Source organism: Kryptolebias marmoratus, linkage group LG21, assembly GCF_001649575.2.
Source record: "Kryptolebias marmoratus isolate JLee-2015 linkage group LG21, ASM164957v2, whole genome shotgun sequence".
Classification (NCBI taxonomy): domain Eukaryota; kingdom Metazoa; phylum Chordata; class Actinopteri; order Cyprinodontiformes; family Rivulidae; genus Kryptolebias; species Kryptolebias marmoratus.
In genome coordinates, this window is record NC_051450.1 from 10,733,080 (window position 1) to 10,759,996 (window position 26,917).

General features: G+C 36.4%; 3 protein-coding genes across 3 annotated transcripts in view; 2 read left to right on the forward strand and 1 right to left on the reverse strand.

The window, feature by feature from the left end:
- The first annotated feature begins 1,825 nt into the window (after positions 1-1,825).
- smpx (small muscle protein X-linked) lies at positions 1,826-14,752 on the forward strand. The gene is made up of 5 exons (XM_017414024.3): positions 1,826-1,977; positions 5,651-5,714; positions 8,630-8,716; positions 9,814-9,966; positions 14,173-14,752. Exons 1-4 carry the CDS (start codon positions 1,841-1,843, stop codon positions 9,961-9,963), a joined length of 438 nt encoding a protein of 145 aa, XP_017269513.2. The 5' UTR covers positions 1,826-1,840; the 3' UTR covers positions 9,964-9,966; positions 14,173-14,752.
- Positions 14,753-17,533: 2,781 nt separating this feature from the next.
- LOC108234694 (kelch-like protein 34) lies at positions 17,534-26,760 on the forward strand. The gene has a single exon (XM_017414071.3). It carries the CDS (start codon positions 17,993-17,995, stop codon positions 19,799-19,801), a length of 1,809 nt encoding a protein of 602 aa, XP_017269560.1. The 5' UTR covers positions 17,534-17,992; the 3' UTR covers positions 19,802-26,760.
- Positions 25,955-26,917, reverse strand: part of cnksr2a (connector enhancer of kinase suppressor of Ras 2a) — a 69,111-nt gene continuing 68,148 nt past the window's right edge. Inside the window, exon 24 of the mRNA XM_017414116.3 lies at positions 25,955-26,199. Within this exon, the coding sequence (XP_017269605.1) occupies positions 25,993-26,199 (207 nt within the window). The 3' untranslated portion in view covers positions 25,955-25,992. The remainder of the gene's footprint in view (positions 26,200-26,917) is intronic.

Below are 26,917 nucleotides of genomic sequence, written 5' to 3' on the forward strand. Positions count from 1 at the left end.
AAGAACAAAAGCAATATATAGCCACAAAAGTAGAGCTCTAACTCAGTAGCCTAATTAATTCTCTGGTGTGGCTGAATTATAGCTATAAGTACGAAAATGTGTTTAAATATTGGATTTAAACATATTAAAAGGTCAGGAGAGTAAAACGATCTCCATAAACCTGGATGGAATAGGTCTGTCATCACAAGGAAAGCAGCCCCCATTATGAGTCATCAAGCAATAAATGTGACCAATGGAGCATAAAACTACCTGTGACTACAAGCCAATGGGTTATTGCTCCACTTTACATCTGAGTAAAGAGCCTCTGTCAGTATTATTTAGGTAAAATGTCTTCTTTGGGAATGAAATTACTCATAAGAGCACGTCACTTAGCTTGGAACTGGTGTAATATTGTAGTAATATTGTAGTAATTGCACATACATTTAGTCTCCAAAATGACACATGTGAAATGACACCAATTACAATTAATGTTAAATTCTCTATTATTAAGCCAAATAACATCTGGCATTAAGAAGCTACAGCCTTTCAACAGCTTACCTGACACTACAAAATGTTCTTAAGCCATATGCAAGTAAATCATTAGCATCATTAAGTAGCAAGTTTGCAGAGATTATGTGTGCATTACATTATGTTGCATTGTGACAGAAGGACATCCTTTACTATAAGCTTTGCTGCTGTCATTATTTAGTTTGCTAAAACGTTGTACAACATGATCAGATCAAGAGAAGGGAAGACAGAATGGACACGAGGAAGAAAAAAAATACAAGGGCAAGAATGCAATGCTATAAGGTGAATCTAATTCCAGATTCATCAAAAGAAATAGGAGCAAATTCAATTTGTGTGACAAACTGCTAGGAACAGTGTCTAAAAAGAGATTTCAAAGTGGTTCTTCTCTCAGTTGTCTGTTACGTACTGACACAACGCTGGTTCATCTCTTGAGTTTAGATGCCTTTTTTGTGTCTGATAGGTTCATAGGTCATTAGGAGACTTTATCAAAACAATTTCTCTGAAAATGGTCAGGTACTGAACCGAAATGAAAGAACAAACAGATCCAAAGAAGGACTTTGAAAAACCTTTCAGAAAGCCTTAAGAAATATGCCTTAAAAACATTAAAGAGCACAAGAAAGTTTCACTCTGTAGAAGTAAAACATAAGTGAAACTCAAGACATTTTCACAGTACTATAGTGACTAAGCATTCTAGTGCTTAGATTGCTAAGACAGGAAATAAAGCAAACTTTACCTGTCAGTATATTTTTTCATACTACTAATACATAGAGGACATATTTGATGTGATAATGCAATAGACAGATGAAAAAGATGGTAAGATGAATGGCTATAACCCACCTATTCCCCTCAATTTTTGTGGTCATTTGAGGTTATGCACTGTATGAGTTTGGCCCAAAAACTGCTGTGAGATATAGCATTACATAAAAAAAGCATGTAAACCTATTTTCTTATGTTCCCAAAAGTGATTAAACCTTTAAATGAGCTGCAGCATGATGCCTTTAAGTAAATCTACCAAACTCAGTGGTAAAAGTGTTTATCTGTAATGTCTAACTCTCTTTGCCAACAAATGAGAACATACTGTTGGTGGTATTTGCATAGTATGGAATACATAACACGCCTACAGTTTGAGGCTGCTCATTTTACTACCTTAACACAGCACATCGTCTGTCAGCAAACACTGGTCCCGCAGGTTCCCTGTGGTCTGAGCTGATAAAAGAAGACAGCTTCATTTGGGCCAACATCTGGTTAAACCCAAAGAGGTAGGTAGGAAATCAGCAACTACACAGAAGCACATGCTTTACAGGCCAGGCTGAACACTCATTTAACTTCTCTGATGCTGGATCGGGTTCCACTCAGGGAGGAGTTTTGTGTCTTTCTAAGCCAATCAGGGCGAGCGGAAACAGGTCAGGTAGCTAAAGAGGACCTCAGAGAAAGAACAAGGCAGGGCAGAGCAGGCACACGCAGTAGGAGGTAAGACAGCACACTCTCACACACACACACTCATTCACACACCTTTAACTCAGTCTGACTGCCTTTCTACAAGCTTTTCGTTGTGTATCAAACTGCATTTTTGAAAGAAGTTCCTACTTCTGCATTGGTGTGCTTGGGAAGCAGAAATAGGCCACTGTCAGTTTTAGTAACTGGTTTTATGAAGTGTTTTCAGGACTCAAGTTTTAAGGTTTGAATGATATTATCCTTAATTGGATTATGTATATTTATAAGAATTATATAACCTGGCAGGTTCTACCACAAATCTAGTGTTAAAGACCTTTAAAAGCTATTAAAAGGGGAGCCTGTCAAATGTTCGCTGCAGTGTTTAACTATGTTTTGGTTCGTCTCTGTGAGTGTCCATGTAAGTGGATGAGTGTGGATAGAAAGCAGGTCCCCTCTGTGCATCACTCTTCTATTTATAGTGAGAACAAATCCCAGATATGAAAGGAATCTTTCTGCCACTTACGAGGCAGCGTCAGTGAAAGAGAAAGGCCAAAGAAAAGAGGCAAAGAGAAAGTAAAAAAGATGAAGAGCAGAAAGGCAAAAAGTAAAGGCCTATAAGAAAATAAAAGTGGAAAAAAACTAATTAGGCATTATCTGTACAGTTTTAGACTATAACTGTACTATAAAAGACTGTAAAAGATTTAAAGTGACGCTAAAGAGAAATAAGGTAATGTCAGTTAGGCTCGATTTTACAACTAATTTATTCCTAGTTTCTACAAATTCAACAAAAAATATTCCAAACATTTTTTTTTTTTTATAAAAATGTAAATGTATTTTTTAAAGCACTGAGCAGAAATATTGATGGACACTGTTGAGTTGGTGTGCTAATTGTGGAACTAACATCTGGTGGTGATTAGCTTGTTAGCAAACCCTAGTAACAGAGCCACATAATACATGTATTGGACTTTTGAAACCATCACTTTTTTACACATTGCAAAACAATATTAGATTAGGATTGTAGCAAATTTCTTCCGTCTATAATTTTAGCCTTTTTGGTAAATGTTTGACATATTGACACAGACATAAAATTGGTTCGAAGTATCATTTTATCTTTGATAAAGAAAGCCTGTTTAACATGTGTTTATAAATTACAAGTCAAAGTTATGACCAAAGCAATTTTTACTATTAAACATATTGTCTAAAGAACCAAAAACCATCTTGCCAGAAAGCTCAGCCTGCTGTGATTGGTATCCCTGATGTCTCCCACCTTCCATTGTGCATTTGTCTGCTGAAATTTTAAAAACAAAAGTATATTATTACTGTGGCTGCCATGTTCATCCACGCCCTAAAGAGTTCAGGGTGAGTCATCAGTATTTTCAATAATTTTCCAGGAAACTGTGAACTTTAAAACATCACACTACTTACAGGATTGTTTTTAGTCAAATGTGGGTCAGATAGTGATGTATAAGATATCACACTGCCTAAACATTGTATTTTAGCTCTTGAAAACTTGTTTATTATTGAACTGATGCTTTACGCATTCCAGAGACAGATTTTGTCAAACAAAACATGTAATCAGCATAAACTTGCACAACTTGTGGGCTTTAAAACCCGTTCGGATACACCGAGTTACCGACAGGTTTTAGGGCGTTTCATAAAAAAAGTGACAAAAATAGAACTGCGCAGATGCGACTTTAAGTCACATCTCATATCAACGTTCCTGATCACACATTCCATTGCATGCACTCATAGAGTACATATAAAAATCCAGTTTGAGGAAAAAACAAATACATTCTAGCTGAGCACACATGGTGAAAGTGAAAGGTCACCAGACGGCAGCTGTTACTCAAACATAAATACTGTCACGTTGTATATTCTGAGGACGACCAGGCTTTTGCGCTCGTGTCAGGCGCAGCCATGCTTTTTACTGTATGTTATTGCACAAACAGCTCCTTGGAAACCGTTGGAGCCTCTTTGGTCCTCTGAGCTTCAAGCAGATTAGATAAATGGGCCATTGAAGCGTCTACTTTTAGAAAGCTCTTGGGTCAATGTTGATCTATGAAGGCATTAAAGGGATAAAGAAGGTATAAAAAGTAGCAGCTCAAGGAAAAAATAAGAAATATAATAAGTTTCTTTTAAGAATGCAGAGTTCTTTGAGAGAATGCTGCAGCATGGTGGAAATCTAGCATAGCCTTAGCAGCAAAAATATTGTATACACTGATGTTGAAATCTTCTTCAAATCACAGATACATTAATTAAAAAACACGATTAAAGTTTGTTTAATTAATAACACATATTTAAATAGTTTTAGGTTAATTTAAGTCTACCAATGTCCAAACAAAGCAGTTCTTCCACTAGATTTTTGTAAAAGTTTGCAATTAATTATACACAACACAGGCCAGTTCACACAAACAAATCATTCAAGAGTCAGTAACAACAAGCAATTTGTTTAAAAGAAGATTTTTATAAGGTTCATGCAAAACCTAAGCTCTGAAGTCACTGGAACAATTGCTTACATTGTGTAAAAGCTAACCTAACAACCTCCTTTGTTGCTTTAAAAAAAAAAAAGAAGTTATTTTTAATAGATTTCATGTCAGCTCCCCTGCTTGAGATGTGACAATGAGGCAGAAAAAGCTTCTGGAAGAGAATAGTGTTGCTTTCGTGGTACCAAATGTAATTTTACCTCTGAGGGCCTTCACCACGTAATGTACCGTACTAAGAACTGGTGCTTATTTTACGTCTTTTTCATGAGGATTTTCCGTTCCATCTGACGCAAACAGGGTTTTAGTGGAGTATTTTGTCACACACGACCCTAACAGAAGAGATACTCTTTTAATATGCTGAGCTGATATCAAAGCTCCAGAAGGTAGACATTGTTTGCTTCTACACATCATCTACATTTTTAAAGCATTCAGAAGTAAACTTAGGGAATTGATCTGACCCTCAGAAGTATCTTGCAAGTGAAATATACAATTCAGTGTGTTATAAAGATTCACTGATTCCCAAAAATTTTTTCTCAGGAGAAGAAGCTGTATTGCACCTTATTGTATCCCATCGTATTGTATTGTATTGCAGGAGCCACGTATCTTGTATAGTTTGCAGAATCGATGGAAATAGAAGCACCTTTATTTGTTTCTGTGAAGACATGATGGTGCAACAATATTTGCATAGCACATAAACACTGTACTGATTTCTTGAAAGTGAAACTGGAGCTACCTCTAAGGTCAATTTGAATAGATGGTCAGAATAATGCAACTTTTATCATGTAAACAAATATGTTTAAATAAGTGATTTTTATTGTGGACCTTCATTAGCTTTTTGTACATGTATAATCCTAATGTAAGATAAAGAAACGTAAAACACTCACGTGTCCTACAATACAACTTTAAGGCACAATATTTATTAAACATTTACAGCCTGCATTGCCTGTTCTGCCTATCGTTTCTTGCAGCACAGCTAAACATCAGCTCTCTTCTCCTCCAACAACAAAACAAAGGCACTTTTATTTTGACAGCATCTCTGTGTCCCGCTCATAAATGATTCAAAGAACAGTTCCTCTACCTGCCTGTTTTTGTAAGAGTCGCTAAGCAACTGAAATGGTATCCTGGCCCTCAAAAAACCGCAGTCCCAGTGCCCCCAGTATGCACGCGCCAGCTCACGCACACACACAAGAATACATCCCTGAACGTGTCCGTTTTGCCTTCTGCAGGTCAGCGGATTCACCGAGGGGGGGAATCATGTCCAAACCTTCGTCCAACGTTAAGGCCTTGCAGGTAAACGACATGAATGTGCGCCTTCCTGCATCATGTGTGCCTTTATAAGGGCAAAGGAAACAATTAACACAAGGAATGAGGGCTTTACACAGGAGTTTCCACATGAAAGTATTTATTGTTGAAGGCAGATACAGGGTTCAGACTGTGCATATACAGTATCAAGGCTTTTTCAGTGCAAAGTTCATAGCGAGGCAAACATATGCAGAACTGTCTGTTGTAGTGGCTCTGTGTGTGCGCGCAGGTCAGAGAGGGCTCCATTCATTGTCTTGCTTCTCATTGTGCTCGTTTTTATGTCTAACCATGGGACAGGCATCGGCACAGGTTTTTTTGTTAAAACGCCGGTAAACACAAGTTCCTTCATTCAACCTCCGACAGAGCCTACATCAGTTTATCACAAACAAGAACAGCTGCACGACCCCACCTTAGAAATATCTGAATAAAAAGAGAATCAATAAAATTTCCTAAAATAGCTTACTTTAAAATTTCATGTCCGTAGCTTTGCATATTAAAATGATCTTTAACAAATCAATTCTATTTTTAAAACGTTTTTTCAAAGAAGACTAAAGGTCACACTGTCAGGTATTTCCAAGACAAACATCCCCTCATCACTGTGTTGAGAAATGTAGTCAGCTGTTAAAATGATCTATTAGAGTGTTTAATTTATTTTAAACCAACGCTAAAATTGACAGCATACTAATCAGTGCGCTTATGATATAAATATTTGCGCTGACCCCTCCCTTGTTTTTACTCTTATACATCTGATCTTAAAGCACAGCACCAATTTGGTTTATTGGGGATGCATTCATCTGTGGATGAGATTGAGGCATATGAAGTTAGATTAAATGAGTTCTATTAATCTCATGGGGGGAAATATTTGCATGCAGTAACAATGGTTGGTGGTCATTAATCATGAGAAAGAAAGACTCCCAAAATGGATATGTTTTCTTTTTTTAGAGGTCCAAAAATTACGGAGCCCCACATGGGCCAAGCAAAGAATTTTTTTCTCTTAGTTTAGTACTGATTTGCTAAACTGCAGGATGACATTTTTCCATTCTCTCTTTTTCTATCAACAATTGATATGAAATAAGAGCTCAGTACAAACTGAAATTAAGTCAAAACTATTATTAAACTCCATCAAATGTGGAGGTAGACTTTGTCAACTGTTGAGTAAATATCAAATCTGTTTATCATTTTTAATTTCTATTAGCACAAATGCGTTCTTAGTACCACAGAGAAAGTTGCATTGCCGCTACATATTTTAAAAACGAGGTTTCAGATTTTCTGCCAAACTTGGTGGAGTAATTTATGGTGTCATTATGTCAATATGTAAAAAAAAAAAAGCCCTCTAAGGACTTTGGGAAAATAGTTTGGATATTTATGAGTCTGAAAATGATTTGATTGGGATGGTAAAATAACTTGTAACACTGTGGATAATCAAGCAGCATAAATGCAAAAATGACAGGAATGTTTCATGAGAATAAAAATTGTCAACAACCCAAGTTTGATTACATGGATCTAAATCAGGGGTGGGCAATTCTGGTCCTTGAGGGCCACCATCCTGGATGTTTACCGAAAAAAATGCAGGATGGTGGCCCTCGAGGACCAGGGTTGCCCACCCCTGATCTAAATGGTAGTTTCACCAGTAAGTCTTTACTAACCCAAAAACAAGCAAAATTAGTTTTCTAAATAACAAATAAGTCATAAAATAGATAATTTGGAGCTCTGATAGGGAAAAAAATTGGATTCAGTTAACGAGACATATTTTGAGGTCAAAAACTTGTGAGCACGGCTATGAAAGTGTCATGGTTTGGGACTGATGGACTGGGCAGCACGAAATTACTGAATCAGCATCGTCTTTCAACTAGAAATGTTTTTGATTGAGTTCAATGCATTTTATTTAGTTATAAAAACTCCCAGTCTTGTTCTAAGCTGCTATATTGTGCTGTGGATTAACATTCCAGTAATTTTCAGGATTAACAACATGTTCTAAATGTTTTGCCTGATTTTTAACGGTTTTCTTCAGTAAAGAGGACGTGTTTTCACATATACAAAACAGAAGAAACATTTAGCAGTGCTTTTTCGGCCACACACACACACACTTCTGTCAGTTTACAAATAGTTATTTAATAAATAAGTAAAGCTAATAAGAAGTGTTTGGGAGTGCTTGGCAGATTATTTGAAACTGTTTCTGCTATATAAATTAGACAAAGCTGTAGGCGTGCTTTCAGTTTTGACTAGCCCCTTAACTTGTTGTAAAAAAAAAAAAAAAAACTTTTGCAAAGTGGAGGAGGCTGGGATTCTTCAGGCATCAGGGCTAATGTTTCATTTCAGGTGAAATGGAATATTTCTTTAATCTTCTGTAGCGTTGGTGAAACATCAAGAGATAGCTGCTGACAGCGCTCTTAGCGTAAAGACAGTAAACAATTCCAGCCAAAGCAACATTACAGTAATACAAACATCAGCATACATGCTGCAGATGAGGTGATTTTTTTCATCCAGAGTTACCCTCCAATCCTAAAACTTTAATGCCTCTAAAATATTTAACTCTTTAATAGAACATCCACTGATATCGTTACCAAATGTTCTCACTTTGTACAGCTATACATTATAGGCGTTTTATACATTACAGTACAGTACAAAACAAACACATCAAACCCAAGTGACGGGACTTCAGAGCAGGCAGCGGTGGAACATTGAGTTAGCAGGCAGAGCACTTCGCTCCGTGTGTACGCGTCCCAATTTTCATAAACACACAGGTCCCTTTTTTAGGGACTGCCGAGGATCAGGAAGTCGTGGTCATAATCAAAACGAGAGGTTTTGAGGAAAAGCAGGAAACCGAACACCAACAGGGACACTGGACATTATTCAGTGGACACTTAATGACCCTCTCATTGACCGTTCCCTCTATCCGTCAGGCTAATTTGAACATCCCGATGGGAGCTCTGCGTCCAGGGGCGGGACTTCCTGTGAAGAGGAGAGAGGAAACAGTAGACACAGAAGAGGTGAGACTTTTCCAAGTATTTCTAACAAGTGATCAGAAGCTGGATGAGGACATCCAGTCCACGGGGCTTTGCATGTGAACTCAGAGCTAAAACGCAGCGTCTTATCTTGATTGCTCTCACAACTTGATCCTACCCGAGTGTCCACACAGAGCTGCGTGAGCTCTTGGTGTTGGGGTTTTATTTGTTTACCATCTGTTTGTTCAGTTTTTGTTAAAGTGTGGTCATATTTTCCAGATTATACAAATGTAAAGGAGGCCTGAACACCTCCATAATGCTGTCTGACTGATTTGATTTGGAGTGAGATCTACATCTGTTTACACCTTGAATTTCCCTAAACAAATGAAGCTAAGTCACAACCTAAACTGTCAGGCAATGCCATGGTTTGCAACACAAACCCACTGGGAAGGGAAACCAAAAAATTCTTAATAATCCCATTTCCTTCCTAGTTTTGCAAGGGCATGAGCTCATGCATAATCCTATAGTTTTATACAGTGCTTGGGAATTTCTGTCTCAGTTTATTTTCATGTATCAGTAACAACAAGAAAAAGTTGATAGTGTAACAAATATAAAAAAAATCATAAATCATAAGTATTTAATAATCTTGCTTTTAAAAAAGTCTCTATTATGCAATGAAACTACATCCTCTACTCTGGGACTGCTTTATATTTCATTTGTTGGATTTACAGAGTAGAAAAAACAGCATATATTTATTTTTTAACTGATTCCATGAGTCATGAACATCTTTGTGTCTTTAACGCAATTTGTTTAATAACTTGCTTGTGAATTGCCATTTCTGGAAGCCTACTGAGAGGCAGCACCTTTATGAATGGGGTGCCCGTAGTACTTGTACATGGCAGTACAGATAAACCTGTGTAAAGTCATAAAATAAGAAATTTAAACTAAAATCCAGTTTTTATGTATTCATGATAAGAAAGCTCTACTATGCCAAACAAAACCTCCTTTTTCTGAAATCAGACGTAACAAAAAAATATAAAATATGACATAGAATAAATAAACTGATAAGGTACTCTAGTTCTTTTCACAATTTTGTGTGTTTTTGATATATTGTATTGATATTAGTGTTATTTTCTCTGAAGGGTCAGCCAGCAGAACTACCAGATCGCCCTCATGTCCCGACGCCGGAGGAGAAGAAAACACTTCCCGGAGCAAAACTACCTGGACCTGCTGTCGACCTGTCAGAGCTGCAAAACAAAAAGAGTGAACTACGATGGGTCACCAAGGACTAACCCGTAGGTTCAATAACCCCCACCATTTAAAGAAGGGTGGCATTTACAAAATATAAGAATTTCTGCAACAACTCATCATTTTATTACTAAATAACAATAATCAGATATTTATAAGGGATGAACAAATTTAACTAGAATTTGTATACCACATCAATGCTGACATTCAGTTTGGATTTGAATAGGCCAAAATATAATATCAGCATGAGAAACAAAAAATTGTTGCTGTTGTGGTGGTTGTAATGAAATAGGAGACGACGGTTAAACTGAAAAGATTTATCGCAGCGTTACATCAGAAGCCATTCTTAAACATGATGTTGCGCCTCTTCTAGTCTCTTCTGCCCTACGCCGTCACAGTAACGCCCTCTAGTGACATAAAGTCATAATTGCAACAGAACAACACAATTCACTGCATTAAACCGAAGAACAGATGCTCATCATGTTAGATAAAATACGAAAAGGACACACTCTTTCTAGGCAAAAAAAAATAGGATACATATTGCCTGGTGGCAAAAATATCCCTAGCTAAAATTGTTTTGGCAATAAAAGTTCTTAACAGTTATTTATAGTGATGATAAAGACAAAAATAATTTTACATAACATCAGATAAACATAGATGCTACTTCTAATGTATGACATTTAGGGAACTAACTGCTGCAATTCATAAATATTTAAGTTAAAATGAGTTATCAGTGATTTGATTTGGGGAATATTATGTTAGATATCAGCATGCTTTAATTACTCAGAATGTTAAAATATTAAATGTAAAAAAAGAAGCAAATGGTATTTGTATGTTTGTCATGACATGGGGTTAAAACCTAACAAAAATAAATAATAATTTAAGAAAAATAGTACTATAAAGCAACTTTTTGCTAATAATTTTCACAAAGGCATGAAAAACACATTTTGTTTTCAACACAGAAACACTGTACTTGTAGTTTTTTATCACAACATGTTAATTTATCAAAACTGTATTACTGATCAGAATTTCTAACACAAATCAGCATTTTCCCGTCCGTTTTGATGAAACTTCTCTGATGCTGTTTGCGTTGACGGGTTGGTTTTAAAAAGTCCAAAGAAAAAGATGCAAATAAGAATGAAACGACAGAGCGGAAGTACAAAGATCAAGTTTTAAACCAAGTCACGCCTTCCCTGTGAAAGATGCAAATTTAGCCAAAGCAAATAGTGACTACTTTTCCAACGCAAACGCAGGTGGACATTTTAAAAGAAATATGTAGAGCAGGTTTAGAATGACCAAAACAGAAAACAATAAGCGAAGGTAACCTCTCTCAATAAAAAAAATGATAAAATGCAGACTTTTTAAACTTAAGTTTAAAAGTAAAAAACTTAAATTCAAACCTAAGTTGCTGCTTCTACAAACAGCCCCCCTTATAACCTAACTTAAAAACTAACATTTTAAACTGTGGGAATTTCAAAAGAAAGGAAAAAAAAGAAAAAATAAACTGCATTGCTCCTAATATGACATTTCTTCTGACTTGGATAATATTCAATAAATTTATTTTGAACGTTAAACAATGTTGGATAAATTGTAATAATTTCCAATTATTTCCAGAATTTATTAGGCAGGACAGAGACACTGAATTGTTGACACTATAATGTAAGAAACTGTGTTGCATACTTTATCATTTGTTAGCAGTCTGATCATATTTATTTCATTTTATCTGCTTTAATTTTGACAGGTGATCTCATTGAGACAAGTTGTCTCATTTACAAGAGAGATCTGCAACACAACATTAGTTAAATAAAAAGAACAACACAATGATTATAAAATATCATCTTGACTTTTTAAAGAGTTTAAACAATACCTAAATAACAAGAACAGGTCTGAAAGGATAATGATTTTCTTTTTCCCATTTTCTTTAAAATGAGTTTAAAAAGTCCCGGAGGGATCAAACTGGACAATTTGAGTTCCTGCTGCAGTGTATTCTAGGAAGATGGAGCAGAATAGAGGAAAGCCTTTTTTCCAAGTTTGTTGTGAACTGAGGGGACACTGAAAGAAATAAAATCCTGGGAGCACGGCCTGTGTTTGTACTGTTATACTGAACTTTTTTGTTATAAATCGCAAGGCTCCCTGATAAGCAACATCCAGTCTGGGCTTTAAGGCTTTAATGTTTTAAAAGCTATAATGTGATATTATTAAGAAGTCGAGTAAATATTGATTTGTTGGTCTGTGTGTCAGAAAATCCAAATGATGATCATAGTATTTTATAGTCATTAGAAGTCTTTTGCAGTGAATTTTCACCAAAAAAGGCATCATAGTGTGTTTTTGTGCGCAACAATCACTTGCAGTAGATGCAACACACCACAAGAGGGCACTGTCAGCTGCTCTGCTTTTTTTATTTGTTTGTTTGTTTGGGTCAAACTGAAGTGTGTGTCAGAACATGTCGGTGTGTTTGTGTGTGTGTGTGTGCTGGAGGGGCTGAGTCAGGCACTATATTTAAACTTTATAGGATTAGTAGTGTGTGTTTTGGAAGTGTGAGTACTGGTTAGCAGTCTGTGACTTTTATCAGCCAGACACAGAAACCACCTTCTTAAAAAAAAAAGTGAAAACTGCTTCTTCCAGTTTAAATCTTCTGAAAGTATTGTTACAATGAGGGGGGAAGAAGAGAAAAGCAGCAGGTAGTTGAAGTTTAGGTGAAAATCTTTAAATTGTACAAGTCACAGTTGGATTAAATTCATAATTTTGGGATTTTGACTGTTTAGTTTGTTTTGTTTTCCATTAGTTTTCTTTTCAGGATAATGTTAAAAAATATCTTACCATGAAATATTACAAATCATAATTATACAAATGACTTTGTGAAAACTAATTTGTAACTAAAAAATAATACTTAAAAAAACCCTGAAGCACAGCAGAATGCACATCCTCTGAAAGGCTTTGGTTTTGATTCAGTTTTGACCTAAAAACGGCATTTCTGTTTGACATCTTGCTGAGGCTAATTTATAGTTTATGCTTTTATCCGCATGGACAAATATGGACTTTAACTGCAGCTTGCAAACGTTCACAATTTCCCATTGACAGATCAATTTAAATACGAGGACTCTTGCAGGAACGTAAGCATAAACTGAATCTAAAACTCCACTTTTTGGTGAACGATTTTTCTTCCGATGTTGGAAGCTGACTGCAGCAGTTTTCTTTTTGTTTTCTCTGATTAATGAGTTTGGCTGCACATGTTGACCTTTAAGGTCTTGCTAGATGTTTGCATGCATTTCTACAGATGCTTAAAAAGGAATGAAGTTTCCCAAAGCCTCGGAAACCTGCAGGAAAACTCATTTCTTAAGGATAAAAGCTTCCAAGTTACTGTCACAGCACCTAGCAACATTAATGATTCAAATAAACTTGTATGCATACTTTGGACTCTCTTGTAAAAAAAAGTGCAATAATGTTCTGTTTGTGAACAAATGTTCTGTCTTTTCTCTACTAATTCACTAATGAAAATATATATTAACCCTCAGTATATATATATATATATGTATATATATATATATATAGCTTTATATATAGCTTTAACAGCAACCTCATTTAAGAGAAAATTACTTTAATTCAGACTAGATTGATGAGCTCAAGCAGGGTTGAGACCAAAATGGATTTCAGTCCCACAAATTTTCTAGTGTTTCATAAAAAACATCATTTTATTATTCTTTACATTGCCATCCCTTTCATTATACACAGTTAGTCTTGCAAAAATATTATCATATTCCTGCAGGAAGCACCTCCAGGCTGAACAGGAAGTGCTACTACTAGTTGCTGCTGATGCTGCTCGAGCCTGCCAATGATCATAGTGCGCACACACTTTGGTCTTGGCCACACTTGGATTAGCCGTTAGCTCATCAATCCAGTCAAAATTAAACTCTATTTCAATAAACTCAAGTCATTCAAACAGCTATCTACAACAGGTAAGATATTAATTGTTCACAACCTTTCCAGTGTACCCCACTTAATAAGATTTTAACTATACCTTTACTGACTGAAACTTATTTCTTAAGAAGGGAATAAACTGAAATTATGGCAAGCAGTAAAGGGAGCAGAGGCACAAAGATGAAATGAGAATTCTGATGTAGTGAAAAAAAAAGAAAAAAAACTTTTGTGATTTAAATTGTCACTGTCTTTCTGTTTTTTTAGAGATTAGCCGATATCTGCCAAAGGGAAATAAATAAATCCCTCAGAGTGTTTATCTTTCTCTCACCCTGCAGGACCCTCGTGGCAGACGGAGAGGGCGGATGACAATCTTCATGAACAGACTTGCCCACTGCTGCTGAAGCAAAGCAACATCACAACCGCCACACATCTGGAAACACACTTTCTGAAGCCTTCTTCATAAGTGTTTTCTTTAATCATCAATCAAGATTTGAATTCACTTACTATAAAACAAAAGATGAGAATAATTTAAATGAGAATTTGTGAATAAAACAAAATGTTTATTCCAACTTCCTTCTGAATGATAGGACATTCTGAATAAAAGGTCAGTAGTGTCAGCTATTTTCTTTTCTTTCTGTGGTATTTTTACTTAAATTTAAAGGCTCAAACTCAAAGCTAAATTTTATTTATTTAATGCCTTGTATATGAGCTTAAACACTTCATCTGTTCAGCTCTGATTTATAATGAAGAACGAAATGGCTTCAAAGTAAATGTTGTTCATATGTAATAATGAAAGGATAAGTATTCTGTTTCAGCGTGGGGTGTGGGGGGAAATTATGATATGTTTGTTGTTTACTGTTATGATTCCCATAAAATAACTGATGCTGCAATAAAATTGAATTAATTCCAAACTCATTTTGTCTCTTTATGTTGTAGTAAGGGTGGATAATTGTGTTAGCTTGAGTTAAATTGTATTTTTATTGGTCGCCACTTAAAATAGTTGCAAAAGTCTGCTTTTAAAAGCCTCAATGTGTATTTTTAGTATGAATGTAAGGGTTCCTTTTTCATTTTTCAGTGAATGTTACATCAGCTTTTCATAAACAAAGAAGAAGAATCCTGGTGATCTTTTTTTTTTCCTTTCTATGCTCTGGTGGTGCCATGTTTCTCTTAGTGCCACCTTCTCATTCTGTACTATAATCACCTGGTATTTATATTTAGTGTCAGCATAAGGTAAAGTTTGTGTCTACATTTATTGAGTAAATCATAAAGTTTTAATTCAGTGAAATATTTAGAACTTTAACTGTCCAACAGAGTATCTAAGAGGACTTTTCTCACTTTTTTGTTTGCATCTGGCATGTTGAGGGGTTTTAAGATCTGTTCTTTCTGTTTTGGGAAACACATTTTTAGTGGCTTGAACAAGCTAGAAGAGAGCTCTGCTCCTCATCTGAATTAAACCACAATGACAACATTGTCAGAAAGCAAATTGAATTCAAACAGCAAGTTATTAAGGAGGATTAAATTGATACTAATGAATGATAGAAATGAAGAATAAATGTTGGACTGTATGACACATGAAAAAAAAAGTCAAGAAACATAACCATAAAACTTGTCACTAAATGATTATTAAATTTGGGAAAATAATTTCCATTCAGTATCATTACAATGTTGAATTTGTTGCATCATCTCTAAAAGAAAAAAAAAGTGTAAATTGGCATGTTATGATTTAGACAGTCAAACGAGGCATTAGCCAAGAATATCTAAAGTTGTTCCCTTGCATCCTGAAGAAAATGTCATCTTGCTGTTGGAGTTGGCAGATGTATATGCCAAAAGAAAAGAAAAGAAACACCTTAAAATAAGGCAACTGGAAGTGACAGCCAGATTTTGAGGATGACATGTTAGAAATAGATTTATACTTGGTTGAGACATGCAGTCGTTTTTAGAGAGACAAAGGTGACAAAAAGAAAAAAATCTTACCCTGAAAATCCTTACAGCAAGAAATTTTACTTTATTTGCAACATCTTAAAAGGATAGATAGATAGATAGATAGATAGATAGATAGATAGATAGATAGATAGATAGATAGATAGATAGATAGATAGATAGATAGATAGATAGATAGATAGATAGATAGATAGATAGATAGATAGATAGATAGATAGATAGATAGATAGATAGATAGATAGATAGATAGGTAGGTAGGTAGGTAGATAGATAGATAGATAGATAGATAGATAGATAGATAGATAGATAGGTAGGTATTTGCATTGTGGGTCTTATGACACACATATTGTCTTGATGTTTCTTGTACACAATGATTCATAAAACTAAACAATGATTAGTTCAAGGGAAAAAAGTGCACAAAAACAGACACGTGTATGCCCCTTTTGCAACACAGATCCATCACCACACATCACATCCTTTTGCACTCACGTAAAGACACCAACACAGCAGCTGTAGCTAAATTTAACTTCCAGCAGGTCACAGTGGAATATTCAGCCAAGAGAGAAACACAACAGGAGGACCAGAAGTGGAACTTTTTTTTTGTTCTTTGCATAGAACCTTGTTTTTAAGTCTAGGTTAACCCCTTCAAAGTATTTGGACACACACTAATATGGAAAGTGAATCAGCATCTTTTCAGAGACGATCATGCAAGCTGTACCCATGAAAAAACGTCCAAATTAAAGGCCAAGCATTTGTTGAATGAACAGACGTCACCTGCCGCCGCTCACGCCAGAGTTTTAAAGAAAGCTTATATCAAGTTGACAAATGATGGAGTCATAGCCATTCTGGTCAAATCTTGAAAATAACGTTCTGCACAATCTGTTAGCACTCAGATTTTGTCTTGAGAGTGACTCTCAGCTGCTACCACACCACATTTGAGCTCATTATCTGTAAAATTGACTGAGTTCTTGTCATATTTGTGTTTTTAAGTTCGATTAACTGTGACAGCTATTTGGAATCAGGTTGACACCAGAAGTTAATCAGTTGTAGATATACTTTCAGTGACTACTTTCTGAGAGTTTTGTCAACAACCAACATCAAGTGGTATTTTGCTAACACAGCAGACAAACAACCCCCCTCCCACACACACACACACACACACACACACACAAACACATTAACACCTTTTTTCTTAAGGCATCTGATCCTTATAAGATGATGAACACAGAGCAGTGTGTTTATTTCTGAGTATTAAACATACAGAAGCACCACACAGTAGCTTAACTTTACAATGAGTTATACAACTTGTTGCCCAATGCTTCGTGTCTCCTTTCCATCATCCCCTCCTATTACTGCCCCAAAATAATCACATGACATCCATCTCTGTGGCTCTGAAAGGCTGCAGGTCAGAATAAGGTTAAATGCCTCCCCAAAGGCCACAGCTCACCCAAATACCAACGGCTTTGAGGTGCTTCTGACACTCATAAAATATTTTACACCTTGGCAAAACTTGAATAGGTCTGTTGTACCTCGAGCCAAATCCACAAAGCTGTGTTTCTTTTCTTGTCACCATGACGATGAGGACACAGATAGACGCAACCGTGCCAGCATTCCCTGTCGCAGATTCTATTTGCAATGAGTTCATCCACAGGGATAGACACGAAAACCCGGCCTGGCTCCCTCTCAGTCCGACTGTATGTGTGCTCAGCGTGCCGGTCCATACAATGCTTTGTGTGTTGCGTTTAGGTGATACTCCCTTTTGGACAGCAAGGAAAGGGCAGCCGACAAACACAAAGCCAACAGAGCTGGCATTGCAGATGGAGACAAGAGGGCTTTGGGTTGGTCCATGTTTTAGTGCCAAGGGGGGCACGCCAGAGGATTGTGTGGATGTGTGTGTGCAGGGGGAAGTTTTTAACCTCCTTATCATGGTGTCACATGCCAGCTGCTGCAGACGGAGGAGCACAAAACACAGATGGAGAGAGCCCAGCTAACGAGAAGCGCTTTACTCTTTTTACTCTGCCCTCTCTCCATTATTTTTCATGCTACTGGTCAACAGCAAATTTGCTGATTTCCTGTTTTCTGCTTTTAGCACATTTTCACAGCTGCCTTTATGTTTCTACTTGAGGAGTATTCATTTAAACTTTCCCTGATTGTTTTACCTTCATTCTAACACCTTGTTTTCTGTCTTTTCCTGCCTGCCATTTCTTTTCATGTATGGATACCTACTCGCTCCTCTACAGTTCCTCCCACAGAACCGGACTTCTCTCCGGACTTCAGCGTTTGCGTGCTGAGAGGAAGATGTGCGATGTCGTCTTGGAGGCTGGGGGTGTCTCTTTCCCGTGTCATCGTGCTCTTTTAGCCAGCTCTAGCGACTATTTTTGGGCCCTTTTTGGAGAGACAACTGCTGAGAGATTAGCAAGCTCCATTAACCTTCCAGCATTGACACCTGAGGGCCTAGAGACCATCCTGGACTTCTTGTACTCCGGATGGCTCAGCATATCACCCTCTAGCCTTCCTGTTGTTTTGGAAGCAGCCAGGTACCTGCAGGTGGAAATGGCCTTGTCGATATGTGAGCAATTCATGGCAGATGAACTAAGAGCCGAGAACTGCTGCTGCTATGCTAATCTGGCTGAGCGCTTCGCTCTCCCAAGCACACTTGAGGCTGCCAATCAAACCATTGCCATGGAGATGAAGGTACTGATTCAGAAAAGGAGGGCTGATCTGTTCGAGTTGAATTTTCAGTCACTGATGGCGGTGCTTGATGCAGATGAGATACCAGGGGTCCAGGAGGTGGAGCTTGTAAAGCTAGCTCTAGATTGGCTGAATGAAAACGGGCCCCTCCCACTTCTGAAATCAAATCTTCTACTGAGTCGCCTGCGTTTTGGATTGGTGGCATCGTCTGACCTCGCAAACCTCAGCCACGCTCATAAAGCCATGACCACGCCACTGATCAGAAGTCAGCTGACTCGGGCACTGGAGTACCACCGGCTAGGTGCAGCTCAGCCAATCACACAGAACAAGCAGTCGACTCTCAGAGAATCAGCCAATCGTGTGCTTCTTTTAGGTAGTGGGTCCAGTGCTAATTGGCCAGATCAGCAGGTGCTGGTGTTTGATCCAAGAAGCAGGAAGTTTTCATCTTCGTGTTGTGTTCTACCGGTGCGACTCAGACATCCTTGTGTGTGTTCAGTGGGAGGTTTCCTCTTTGTGATTGGAGGAGAGGAGATAAAAAAGCGAGATGAGGATGAGAAAACGCCTGTGACTGTAGCAACGTCCAACCACGTGTGGAGGTACGATCCACGCTTTGACCACTGGGAGCAGGTGGAGTCCATGCTAGAGAAGCGGGCACAGTTCACCTGCTGCGCGGTTGAGGATGTTATTTACGCCATTGGGGGACGACACACACAATCAGAGGTCAACACACACACTTCTGTCTCTTCTGTTGAGTACTATGACATGGCTGCAGGATTGTGGAGGAGAGGCGTGGCGATGCCTCAACCTCTTCATGGCCATGCCTCTGCCGTGCTTGATAATAATGTCTATGTATCTGGTGGACTACCTGGCCACCATGGCAGCATCCATGGCAGCAACTATGGTGACAACCAGCATGAGAACAGGGAGGTGAGCAGAGAATTCCTGTTCTGGGACGTCAAAGGCCGAGTCTGGGAAAAGAGGGCACCCATGTCTGTCGCCAAGTTCAGTCATCGCTTGGCAAGTGCCCACGGTTACATTTACGCCCTGTTGGGTATGTATGAACCTTTCTGTGATATTGAACGGTACGATCCACAGTCAGACCACTGGATGCGCCTCAAGCCAGTCATTACTGGCTCCTTCAATTATGGAATGGTCCCAATGGCCTCTGGAAATCTTCTGGTTTTTGGAGGTCGAAGGTGGAGCGATGGACAGGAGGTGGTTGTTAGGAGTGTGCTGGAGTACGATACAAAAAGAGATCATTGGAGAGAAATCTCCCAACTTCCCAGACCTCTCACTGACATTGAGTGCACACTGCTGCCTCTACCAGACTAGTGCATGGGTTAAAATTATATTGGGAAGAAGAATAAGAAATACTACCTTAGGCAGAAGTTTAATGTCAGGTATAGATAGTGAGGCCTCAAAAAACAAGTACAAATAGTGAAAACATCATAATTTCTATGTTCCCTTATCAGGTTGTAATATTGAGAAGAAGACCATCCCTCACATTTGAAAGCTCTGTGGCCAGTCAGCGATGAAATATTATTCATCAATCAAAACACCTTTACTTTCACCTGTTTGGCATTATTAGAAGATATATAAAGGAAACTATTGTTAAATAAGATTACATTTCAATGTTTAAAGAAGACCTAATATTCTTTTTTTTTCAGTGAACATGCAAGACATTTACAAAAAAAGCAAACGTATCAAGTTATAGGTTAAAACCTTGTAAAAGCAATGCCTGTAGACTACAAGTGAAAACATTAGGCCTATAGTAGCCTACAAAGCAGAGAAACTGCAGCTGACAAGCATTATGTGATCAACAGCAAGCTTCCAGCTATTAGCCAATCAGAAGACAGTAGATGTAAAGGGAGGAGGGGCCTAAAGAGACCGTAATGATTCACATAAAGGATGCAGTTAGGGTGTTTAATGAACCAACATAAGCTATGAAGAGGTTTTTTTTTTCTTTTTCTTTTTATACTGTAGTGTATAGACCTATTTCAGTTCTTTTGCTAAATTAAATTAGACAATCTGATGGTCTCAATTTTGTGAAAGCTGAGCTAAACGTGACAAAACATTTATGTTTTTTCATTTAAAACAAAATTTTCTGTGAAGCCACAATATTTGGTTTTATACAGATCAGCAAGATTATAAACTATAATATGTAATTTATTGAGTTTTATTAGCGGTATAAATTATATAATACGTCCTGTCTGCATAGTGACGTCTCAGCTGCTTTTCCTCTTGTGTTTTATGCTAGACCAGGGCTAAAACTAGCTACTGACAAAAAAGTAGTAGATTTGTTTTATCTAATTTACAATAAGGAGATGAAATTAATGCAGGTAAAAAAAAATTTAAATTAAATTAAATAAAACAAAGTAATTGCACTTAAATTAAAAAAGGCCTTTTACTGTTTAATTAGTTATGGTGTTGAACATTAGCTAGTGTCTAAAAAAGGAAAAAGGCACTGAAAGGTCAGAGAATTACAAGTGTAAGGTGTCTTACTAGTTTCCCAGTAGGAGAATTTAAAAGTTTGACAAAATTATAAAATAGAAACTAAGGAATATAGTTTATAAAGAGATTTTTAGAAAACGTTAACAAGTCTGAAACAATTTGGTGACAGTGACGTTTTTTTTGTTTCTAAGAGGCTGAGCCTGGTCGCAAAAAAGAAGATAAATAATATAATAATAGGAAATTAAAACCAGACAACAAGATACTACAGGGGAGGGGAGACATTTGATTAAATCAAAAGCAAAGTTAAAACAATTTTTTAAATAAAATTGCACTGTGTGTTACATTCCTATTTATTAACCTTTCATTTATATTTAATAAAAAAACAGATATATGTCAAATGACTTTTTCTTTTCTTTTTTACTCTCTGAATCAAAACAAAACAAAACAAATGGAATAAATAGATAAAAAGCAGAAAAAATAACAACAAAAACATTAGTATGACATTATAGATAAGATTAAGCTTATTAAAATGCTAAAAAAAATCTTTATCCTGAATCCATACGGCACTCTCGATTTAAATACATATTTAATATGTTTCATAGAGTGTCTTCTGTAAAATGCTTTAATCTTTTCTGCAGTAATGTCAATAAAAATATATGTGAACAAATATTTGCTTTTGTTGTGCTTTATGGCACATGCAGTAAAACAACAAACCTTCAGAGGTAATAAAGTCCACACAATATGTTGTGGTAACAATAATCATCGTTAACTGCAGGACATTTTCACAACGTTGTTAAATTTCATTGTAACTTTTAAACAATTTCGCAGTCTTGCTTTTCATTATAATTTTAATTAAAAACAATGCACTATGAGCCACAATTGTGACTATTTTATCTGTAGTTATTCTATTTTATCTGTAGTTATTCTTGAGTTAGTTATTATTTTTAAAGTTTTTTTGTATGTTTTTTAAACAGTTATTTAAAATCAAAAGATGCAAATAAACAAAATATAGAGTAAGCATGCACAGTATTTGAATAAACTATATTAGTATAGTACTTCAAAATAGTTTATTACTTTAATAATGCAAATATATCTTGATGGTTGAAAAGCCAAATATGATGTAATTATAATTTAGGCAAGTTTGTGTTGTGACTGATTCGTTAAAACATCTTTTTTTAACTTTTCAGCAAAATTAACTATTTATTTGTTAGCCGTTTAACACTGCAACACTCATATCTGATGACTTCACACCAACATTTGTCCAAATTTGAAAACAACTGCTGATAATACATTGTTTTGTCAAAGAAGGTTGAACTTTAAATGAGTCTTGGGTCTTTACTCTCTTGCAGATGACAAACCACAAAAACAACCTCATCCAAATGACCAAAACTTTATTGAGCCAGCCTCATCTTCCAACAGAACACAAAGAAACGGTCACATAAATAAATATTGTTTGTGAACCATAATTTATAGATTTAACATTAAACAATCTTTACACAATGACAGTCTGCCAAAATGAAAATAAAAACCCTGATAGAATTAGAAACTATCATCCAAGACACTTATTTAGCACTCTATAAATAGAGATCTACTGTATCTATAGAATTCAAACACAAAACAGAAAATGACTATTTTTATCTACAACAAAAACATGCTACTACGACCAACCACGGGCAGCAGCATAAAAAAAGAGCGTTCAAACTGACTGTTTATCAGTGCATGTATTTTTATAGGTTATATGATTGCTCTCATGGTTTTGTGCAGAGTCTGAGTTACATTATTACACCTTTTGGCAGCAGCATAGAAATAAAGTATTACTTCTGACAGAGTTATATTTATATTCCTATGCAAATAAACTAATATGTCACATGCAGAAGGAAAAACTAAACAATCTGAGGAAAACATCTTCCAGTGGGAATCAGTAATCAGTAATGTAATGTTGCTTTCTTATAAAAGCTTTGCTTTATTTGCCTCAGAAAACATATAATAAATAAACAAGATATTAAAAGTTATCAGTTGGAGTATTGAAATATCTATGAACTCATGTCTATGTTTTCCAGATTCATTTATTTAGCCGTTTATTTACTTAAATCTGATCATAGTTATTCTAGTTGTTTTCTCGGGCGTCGAGGGTGAGGCTATAAGGAAACCAACTGAAAACGAAGAAAAAAGGTGAGGCAGAAATCTAAAGTGCCTTTATTATGGCTAATGTGCTCCTGCAGTTTAAAGCTTGAGAACAAAACAGAAATTTGAGTTAATTTAAACTTAAACCTGATTGTTTAGCTAAAGATTTTGATTCCTGAGGACTGCAGGGAGGGGGGTTTATTTATGATACAGTAGTGGTACGAGTCAATTTAATGTCTTATAGATGCCATGCAAAGGAGAAAACAATAATCTTGTTATTAATTACATACTGTGTATATAAAAATATTATATAACGTCCCTGTATTGATGGAACAGTTGGAGTAAAAGACAATATTAGAGACATGAGGTGCTTAAATGGTGCAGTGTGTTATAGAAACCACCAAAAAGTGAATAATTAAGAAGCTCTAGAGTGATCTGATCATACACCAGGCCGAAAAATCCAATAATCCACCTTTATTTTTACATCTTCGATTCATAAACATTTATCTTCTCATCAGAGTGGTCAGATGAGTCTCTTTCACAGATTTAGAAAGTGTCCTTTAATGTTTCTTAAAACTGTCTAATCCAGTAATTCAATTTTAGTTCAGCTGAAAAGACATTCAATGGAGATTTGTGTTTTGTTTTGATTGCAGTGCCCCCTGGTGTCTTGATGTCTACATCTATGAGGTTTGATTTTTACTTGCTTAGAAAGCTGCAACTATAGTGTTTTAGACCTACAGTAGGTGCAGCTTTCATCATTACCACAGATACAGGAAATCCAAAGTTTTTGAAGATTAATGGTTTTTAATTCATAAATAAAGCATAAAGTTACCTCTATTTTCAAAATAACCCAAATAAATCATGAAAAAATAGGCTATTTGAACACTCTTCAACACTTTCACCACCATGAAGTCATATATTATCTATATAATCTTAAAAAAAAAACAATTTTACCCCAAATACACACCAATACTTGGATTTTATCAGATCTTTCAACATTTTTTATAAATTTATAATGAATAAATAAATAAATTTATGCTTTAAATACATTCATATTGTCTTTTTCATTGAATCACACCAAACAGTAGTTTTGGATGTTTTCATGGCACATTATTGTTTTGACTTCCTTGAACTATTTATTTTTTAGTGGAGTTGTTAAAAAAAGCAAGTTTATGTTTCTAGAAACCTCAGTAATTACGTCCCTATGTCATTTGTGAAATCTTGTTAATTTAATAATGTATTATCTGGATTATATAAATTGTCAGTGTACCATTAAATCTGGAGGATTATGCTTTTTATTTATTTAGTAGTATTAGTTCAGAAGAACATAAACCCTGACCAAACCATCTGAATATCAAAATTGGTCTAAAAAGTCGGTATAGGTATAAGTGCATTAAGTAAATTAATAACCAACACCAGCTTATGTTTAACTGTTACAGTTTTTCTTGTAAATTGTATCTATTTTAATAAAATTTAACAATTTTGGCATATAGCTTTTGCAGAAAAAAAGCTACAGGTCATTTCTACCTTATAGACAGGAATATTAAAGTCAAAATAGTGAACTGCCTGTCTTCTTCAGAGATAAAGAATAAAATCTGATGAAAAAAAAGGTCATAGAACTTTGGTTTTTGAGAGGTTCAAGCCTAGTTGAGAGTTTTAGTTTCCCCTTATTCTGACATTACTTCCAGACAGAGTCAATTGTGACATGTTAAGAGTGGATTGTGGCTCTCTTTGGTTGATAAACGTTGAGATTTCACATGTTCCTTGTTTGCAAAACTATAAAATGACCACCTGTGTTAATAGTAATGGGTTTATTCTTTTCTTTCAAACCCCTCTGTTGGGCAAGCCATGGAGTTTATTAACAAACATTAGCAATTGTCTTTGCTCATCGTAATCTTTTGAGATAAACTCTTTTTCATTTACCACATGGAATCCTCTGAGAATGAGTACAAATACTGTATGTGTTCCCCCTCTCCCTCTCTGCTGTGCCTGTGCTCTGCAGATAAGCCCCTCCTCTGATGGTCGGGGCTTGTAGGCAGCAAAAAAGAAAAGTAAACCTTTCATCATAAAGTCACTCTCTTCAGTCGATTGTAAATGAGAAATTAAACCGAGATTACAACAACTATTAGGTAATTTAAAGAGCAACATGTCTTTGCAAGCCTTTACAGTGTAAGAACATTGAAATCCCAGAACTTGTGCTTTTCAGTACAAAACACACTGTGTTGAAAATTGTGTTAAAACATTTTAGGGTGGATTTTTTTTCCCCCCTTAAATGGCTCCTGTTCCAAACAGAGAGTGCATGCTGCAGGTCCAGCCCAGCACTGTATATACTGTATTTCTACTAAACCAGCGCAAACGAAAGCCCCTAAATCTAGATCATAAGTGAGAATACAAAAGACATTTGCTCATTGTTGTCTGCTGTAACACTCAGTGAATATTATTATTATCATTATCAAATATAAGGCTTTATAGAATACAAGCATGTCACTTGCTGGCTATTAGACTGTCTGTGAGACACTGTGCACTCAGTATAAACATGGCACAACAAGCAGGATGGATAATTTACATTGTAATATTGTCCACAAAATATGATAATGGCTTCTTTGTATAATGTTTTCAAGGAGAGTAATGTTAGGTACAGGGCACAAAAGCTAACATCTAATACTCAAGAACTGGCACATCATCTGGCCCAGAGCCAGCTGGAGTGGCACAACCACTCAGCTTTCAGACTGATGTGACGCGCGGTGCTCCACAGAAAGCTGTCATAGTGCACTTGTTACACTGAGGCTGCTGAAAGCATGTTCTACTCTTGCCGTTTGACTCAGTTTGCCACTATCTGATGCACTTTTATTGTCTGGTCACATCTATGCAGGAACAGAACGAGCAGCAGTTTGTTCAGCTCTATTCAGAATCAGACGACTTAGGTCTAGGTGTGCGCTTTTTGCGTGTCAGACGTGCGTCTCGATGTAGGAGTGTGTGTGAGACAGCGAGGGGGTGAGGGGCGGCCCGGGATCGGCTGGTTCGGATTCGGCGGCGGAGTTTGGCTCCTGAGTGAACAGGTCCTGATAGGCTCGCTTCCACTCCTGGAACTCTGCCGACGACAGCTGGGGACTGGCCAGCAGCCTGTCAATCAGCGCTAGCTCTCCCTCCCTGTCCTATGAGGATGCAAAAACACAGGAGGGGTGGATCACTTTAGGAATATTTCGAACCACTACTCTTTCAAACGTAGACACACGGAAAGGAAGACACATGCGTGAAGGGACACATTTAGATTTGGGGAGAGTGATACTTTGTATTTTAGTTAGATGATTTAGGTTTTGTAAACTTACTGTGTCTTTATGTTTTATCTGCCTTTCTGACATAAATAAATATTTTAAATAAAAGTGTTTTTATTTGCAGCTATTTTATTTTGTTAAATTCTCGTAAGTTCTCATTAAGAATTAAAACTAGCCACTGCAGGTTCTCACTCTGTCACTGGATATTTTGAATATCTTCAAAGAAATTTGCACTACAAGTGTTATTTTAAAATAATCAGAGTTGTCTTGGGTGTCTGAAACTTGTCTCAAACTCTTCTGAATTTAGTTTTCTTTCTTTCTATTGCACCAGAGCTGTATTTTACGTCAATGTGTATGCAAACCAGCAATTTGTTTTGGCTGTATCATTTAGTATCATCATTTAGCCTGATTCCAAATAAAAATTTGCATATTTTATTGTAATTTTGTGTGTCTAACTAATCCCAACAGTTTTAAGTCCAGTGTGGTACAACCTTAATAACAATATATAGGTATATAAAAGGAAAACTTCTTTCTAGAAGAACAAAAAATACTTTTTTTCTCTTTTCAATCAGGATGTTGCTTGCATTCCCAACTAAAA